We start from the raw sequence: 6,794 nt of genomic DNA on the forward strand, positions 1-6,794 counted from the left end.
CAAACAATAATACAGAAAGTAAAGAGAACATCAGACATCCAGAGAGTAATATATATATAAGACAATATAAGACAGAATAAACAGAAGTTAATTTAAGAAAGATAACATTCTGAAAACAAGTGAGTTTTGAGCAGCGATTTTAATTCAGACAGGCTATTGGCAAGACAGAGTGATCTGGGAAGAGAGTTCCATAATTTAGGGGCAACAACACTGAATGATCTGCTCCCCATGGAAGAGAGGCGATACCGAGGGACGGCAAGAAGGTGAGAATCTGAGGACCGCAATGAACGAGGTGGAGAATAGGGAAGGAGCAGATTGCGAAGATAGTAAGGAGCCAGACCATGCAAAGCTTTAAAAGTAAGCAGGAGAATTTTAAACGTAATACGATAGGCCACTCGTAGCCAATGCAGATCAGCGAGAATAGGGGTGATGTGGGCCGAACGCTTAGCGCGAGTGAGAATACGAGCAGCTGAGTTTTGAATATACTGTAATTTAGCAATAGAGGTAGCTGGTAGGCCAATGAAAAGGGCATTACAGTAATCGAGACGAGATGAAACAAAAGCATGAAGGAGAGTTTCTGGACGGAGCTGGAAGATTCGACATAAATGAAAGAATGCTGATTTAGAGAGAGAGTTAATATGAGACTGAAATGAAAGAGAGGAGTCAAACATAACACCGAGATTTCTAACGATACTAGATGGAGCAATTAGAGTGCCAGTGATATTGCAAGTAAAGTCAGTGGGAACTTTGGTGGTAAGTGATGGGGTACCAATAATGATGATCTCAGTTTTATCCATATTACGTTTCAGAAAATTAGAGTTAAGTCATGTTTTTATATCCTGCACGCAAACAGAAATTTTGTCAATTTGGGTGGATAGGGAAGGCCTGCATGACGTGTAAATTTGAATGTCATCAGCATAAAAATGATAGCTAAAGCCATGACGCTGTAGTATCTGACCCAATGGTAAAATATAAATAGTAAACAACAAAGGCCCAAGAACGGAACCCTGGGGGACGCCTTGTTTCGGGGGGGCAGTAGGGGATCTAAAATCCCGAGCAGAAATGTAAAACTGTCTGTCACATAGGTATGAAGAGAGCCAGGAAAGAGCAGTACCAGATATACCCACAGCCGAAAGACGAGAGATAAGCAAATCATGAGAGATGGTATCGAAGGCAGAGCTGAGATCAATTAGCAGAAGTACAGACAGAGAGCCAGTGTCGCAAGAGAGTAATAAATCGTTCACTATCTTTACAAGGGCAGTTTCAGTACTATGTTGTGGACGGAAGCCGGACTGACATGGGTCAAAGAAATTATTTGCCACTAGGAATGACTGAAGCTGGGAAACTACAGTACTCTCCAATAATTTAGCAATAAATGGTAAGTTTGAAATGGGACGATAATTGGACAAAACGGTAGGATAGAGATTGGGTTTCTTGAGAACTGGGGTAACTGCAGCGATTTTAAGTGACTGAGGAAAAGAAGCAGTGACAAGGGAAGCATTTATGAAATGAGAGATATGTGCAGAAATGACCGAATGACACCGTTTCAAGAGAGAAGTAGGAGCTGGGTCAAGTCGACAAGAAGAAGAATTGGATTTTGAAATAAGCTCGGAGACAGAAGACGGATTGGTAAGAGAAAAGCAGGACAGGGAATGACCAGAGAGATTAGGCTCAAAGCTAAAATTGATAGCGTTATTCGAAAAGCCCCGGTGGACGGCAGCCGTCTTGTCCAGAAGACAAGTTAGAAAGGAGCAGCAGAATTCATCTGAACCTACAGCATCATGAGGTGGTGGTTAGGTAAAAGTTTATTTACTGTGTTGAATAGTGCTTTTGGCCTGTTACTGGCTTTATTAATCATGGCAGATACGAAACTAGAACGCGCTAGGTGTAAAGCAGTGCTTGATCTGTGCAGATTTCTATCCTGATTCAGACCAGACCACTTTTTCACTCTTATTTTTATCTGGAAGTGACGGTTTGAAGTTAAAAACAATCTTAATGCTGGATTTGTTTCAGCTTTTGTCTTCTCCAGATGTTAACTGATGGACTGGAGTGGTGTGGATTATTGTGATGTTTTTATCAGCTGTTTGGACTCTCATTCTGACGGCACCCATTCACTGCAGAGCATCCATTGCTGAGCAAGTGATGCAATGCTACATTTCTCCAAATCTGATTAAGAAACAAACTCATCTACATTTTAGATGGCCTGAGGGTGAATACATTACCAGCAAATTTTCATTTTTGTGTAAGCTATTCTTTTAATTACTACACTGAAAATTTTTTTGGTGTAGAACCAGTTTTCACTCAGATACTGCTTGAAATTTTCATAAAGATTTACAAAGAAATGGCAAGTTACACATTGAATTAAACATGACATTTTGAAAAAGTATTTTCTCGTAACTCCGAAAAAATCACTACATTTTAAATTAAAAAATTAAAGAATAAGGTCTTATAAAAAGCAAAATATTTCTATACTGCTTCACACTGAGTGAGTTCAGCAGCTGAGCTACATGAACTGACTACACATTACATTTTACCTTTCACCTCTGCCAAAACTGGCTTTTCATGCTGAGTGTGTCTCACACACAATGATTAGTTAGACTGACACCAAGCCCTTATGCTGTCTCGGGGCCTCTCGGACGGCGGAAATGGAGATTTCTCACGCGAGCCGTGCCTGTGGGCGGATCTACAGCATTTTCCTTCCTGAACTACAGCATAAATACTCTGTGTGTGTGTGTGTGTGTGTGTGTGTGTGTGTGTGTCTGCGAATCTGAACCTCACCAGGACAAGAATCCACCGCAAACATGAGTAAAACACCAGCCATGAGTCAAATGGAGGATAGGATGGAGAAAGCGGCGAAAATGAAGGACGAAGACAAGCTTTATAAGCGAGAGGGAATCCTGTACTCCACGATCCTCAGCCCTCCAGAGACCCTGGACAAGTTAAAAGAGCTGGAGGCCAGAGAGGATGACCTTATCCTGGTGGCTTACCCTAAATGTGGTGAGTAAAACAAGACGGGTTTAGTTGCGTTTGCTTTTGTTACTGTAAGACGTGCATGTGCGAAAGTTTACTCTACTAGCCCTAAAACTAGTGCAAAGCTGCTGGTGGAGTCAGGTTACATAACTCACAGTTTGCTCGAGGACATTTCTCTTGTAAACCTTCCTGCATTAACTGACTCATGCAGCTGTAATACTGAACAATGAAGAGTGGTGCAATTCTGTGCATTCATGAAACTCAAACACTGGTGTAAATTGGTGCACCCAAGCAAATTTACATAAGAATTGGTTTTTATAAAATATTTACACAGAAAATTATCACATTTGACTGAATGTGACGATTGACCGAATATGGTTTTACAAATAATTTGCACCAACATTTTTGGAATTGAGTTAGATGCAACAATTTTATGAACAATATACATTAACATTGTAGCTCAAGAATTATTTTTACAAATGATTTACAAAGAAAATTGTTGCAATGAATTTAATGTGAGAATTTACAGTGCATAAGAATGGATTTATACTTTCATTCTGCTTGTGTCTCATAAATAAACCCTTGGTGCAAAGACTTAATTAACAGCTCTAAACTTAAAGACTAACATTTAACCTTTAACACAAATCTGAGTCTTTAATTTCTTAAACAACCAGATTCATGTAACCTGATTCTCTGCAATGCATGACACATTTGTGATTCTTATGTAACGAGCGAGTTCTGCTCAACACCAGCTGTAATACTGGACACTGAAGAGTGAAGCAATTCTGTGCTTTCGTGAAACTCAAACACTGGTGTAAATTGGTGCACCCAAGCGAATTTGCACAAGAATAGTTTTTTACAAACCATTTACACTGAAAATGATCACAATTTACTAATGCGGTTTTACAGACAATTTGCACCAAAAACTGTGGAACTGAATGAGACGTATTTAAGAACAATATTTATGAACAATTTACATTAAAATTGCAGTACAACAATGATTTTACAAAGGTGTTGCAATGAATTTAACATGAGAATTCAGAGAACTTAAGAGTACTTACTTTCATTCCGTTTGTGTTTCATGAATGAAACTTTGGTGCAAAGATTCACATTTTGCCTTTAACACAAATCCAGATCTTTCATTCCTTAAACAAACAATCTCACGTAACCTGATTCTCTTCAATGCATGACACACATTAACAATTCTTGTGTAATAACGAGCGAGTTCTGCTCGATGTCAACACCAGCTGTAACACTAGACACTGAAGAGTGAAGCAATTCTGTGCTTTCATGAAACTCAAACACTGGTGTAAATTGGTGCACCAAACTGAATTTACATAAGAATTGGTGTTTACAAACTATTTGCACTGAAAATGATCACATTGGACTGAATGTGACAATTTACACAATGCAGTTTTACAGTCAATTGGCACCTAAATTGTGGCATTGAATTATGCAACAATTTAAGAAATGCTTAATCAACAATGATGATTTCACAAATGATTTACAAAGAAACTGTTGCAATGAATTCCATGTGACAATTTACAGTGCATTAGAATGCTTTCATACATTTCTTCTGCTTGTATTTCATGAATTAAATCTCATCTGTGATGCAAAGATGTTAAAATAGTTTCAGAAAGTTTAACAACAGGAACAAAAGTTTTGATTGTCTCTCGTTGAGGTTAACTCTCTCTTTCTCCCAACTTTATCTTAAATCTGATTGTAATTGATCTCTAACAGGGTTTAACTGGATGGTGGCAGTGTTGCGTAAAATCTTGAATGCTTCCACTGGGAAAGATGAGAAACCCCCTGAAAGGCCTCCTCTGGTTGAGTTTTTACCTCCAGATGTTCAAGAGGTCAGTAACAGCACAAACAATCTGCGAATTAATCTGGGAACGTTTACCCTGAACGCACAAATACTTCACAGTTACAGTTTCACACTATTTGCCTTACAGAAACTGGCCGAAATGCCCCCACGGAGGCTTCTGGGAACTCATCTGCCCCCTGACAACATGCCTCCCTCTTTCTTTACTAAGAAACCAAAGGTCAGTAACAACGAGCGCACTTTGAAGCACATTGGAGAGGTCACATGACACTAGATACCAACTATACAAGAGCTGCACGTGCCAAACACACCAATGACATTCACATTCACTGTTAGAGAACTTAAGTTCGGTTTGGAGTCAGTATGATTTTTTTTTTGTAAGAAATGCATACTTTTATTCATCAAAGATGCATTAAATTGTTCAAAAGTGACAGTAGAGACATTTATAATGTTACAAAATATTTCCAATTCAAATAAATGCTGTTCTTTTGAACTTTCCATTCATCAAAGAATCCTGAAAAATGAAATATTTCACGGTTTCCACAAAAATATTATGCAGCACAACTGTTTTCAACATTGATAATAATCAGAAATGTTTCTTGAGCAACAAATCAGCATATTAGAATGATTTCTGAATATCATGTGACACTGAAGACTGGAGTAATGATGCTGAAAATTCAGCTTTGATAAATTACATTTTAACATATATTCACATAGAAAACTGCTATTTTAAATTGTAATAAAAAATCACAATATTGCTGTTTTTACTGTATTTTTGATCAAATACATGCAAACTTTTGAATTATAGTGAATATAACTTCTAATTGGAAAAGTGGAGAATATGACCATAATTTGACCAGTTGGTGATGTTGAATGCAAGCAAATTCATTTTAGTTTTCACTATGTGAGGATTTGACTGAATATTATTAGCCAGTATGGGTGAAGACTGAACTTTATATGACGAATTTCAAAACAAATTATTTCAAAATGCATAACGCATCAGGTGAATTCTGATTCTGTGCCTGTTGATTCAAAAGTTACATGCAACAAATCATTAAATACCATATATTGGGACTAAAAATGAATTCATATTAGAACAGAACACACCGTTTTCTCTCATCTAATACAATGTCTTTTTTCAGATTCTGGTGGTGTTCAGAAACCCGAAAGACACGCTTGTCTCATATTACCATTTCATGAACAAAAATCCGCTTCTGCCCAACGCTGAGTCGTGGGACAAGTTCTTCTCTGACTTCATGGCTGGTGAAGGTGAGAAAAACATTGAACAATGAAAGGTGAAAAGTGAATATTGTGGAGGACTGAAGATATACCGTTATTTATGTCTCCTCTTCAGTGCCCTGGGGCTCTTTTTTTGATCACACTCTCGCCTGGGAGAAACGTCTAGATGACCCAAACGTGATGATCGTGACATATGAGGAGCTGAAACAGGTAGAGCAACCTGTGTGTGTTTTGTTTGCAACGTCACAGTTTCATATTCATTGACCGTTTGTCTTAGTGAAACTGTTTTAAACCCATTTTACTTCCATAATGTGATGCATTTCTGAGGGAAACAAATATTTATGATAAAATGTTGAAGACTTTAGAACAATGTGCAATGATAAATAACACTAAGACCATGATTAGCTGCGTATTAAGACGTAAATCTGACGTCATGTTGAAATATTTGAGCTTTTTCTGCTGTTCATGCAGAACCTGCCAGAAGGTGTGAAGAAAATCTCGGAGTTCTTCAACCTTCCACTGACCGATGAGCAGGTCAGCAGCATCGCTGGAGAAAGTACATTCAACGCCATGCTGGAAAACTCCCAGAAATCTCATGGCAATTTGGGTAACATCTTCTTCAGAAAAGGTAAAAAAACCCAAAAAACCCTTCATGATGGATTTCAGATTAAACTAATTCAAACATGTATCCTACAATTCCTCAGGTACAGCATTTTTACATACAATAACTGTACAGAACTATAAAAAAAAATTATACCTA

General features: G+C 37.9%; 1 protein-coding gene across 1 annotated transcript in view; it reads left to right on the top strand.

Annotated features, from left to right (window-relative positions):
• Positions 1-2,718: 2,718 nt before the first annotated feature.
• The window catches only part of LOC107713000 (sulfotransferase 6B1-like), a 6,341-nt gene continuing 2,265 nt past the window's right edge, over positions 2,719-6,794 (top strand). The window contains exons 1-6 of the mRNA XM_016518420.1: positions 2,719-2,997; positions 4,711-4,826; positions 4,926-5,015; positions 5,938-6,064; positions 6,150-6,244; positions 6,506-6,662. Of these exons, the coding sequence (XP_016373906.1) occupies positions 2,802-2,997; positions 4,711-4,826; positions 4,926-5,015; positions 5,938-6,064; positions 6,150-6,244; positions 6,506-6,662 (781 nt within the window). The 5' untranslated portion in view covers positions 2,719-2,801. The remainder of the gene's footprint in view (positions 2,998-4,710; positions 4,827-4,925; positions 5,016-5,937; positions 6,065-6,149; positions 6,245-6,505; positions 6,663-6,794) is intronic.

This window comes from Sinocyclocheilus rhinocerous, unplaced genomic scaffold, assembly GCF_001515625.1.
Source record: "Sinocyclocheilus rhinocerous isolate Xijiao unplaced genomic scaffold, SAMN03320098_v1.1 scaffold147, whole genome shotgun sequence".
Lineage (NCBI taxonomy): Eukaryota > Metazoa > Chordata > Actinopteri > Cypriniformes > Cyprinidae > Sinocyclocheilus > Sinocyclocheilus rhinocerous.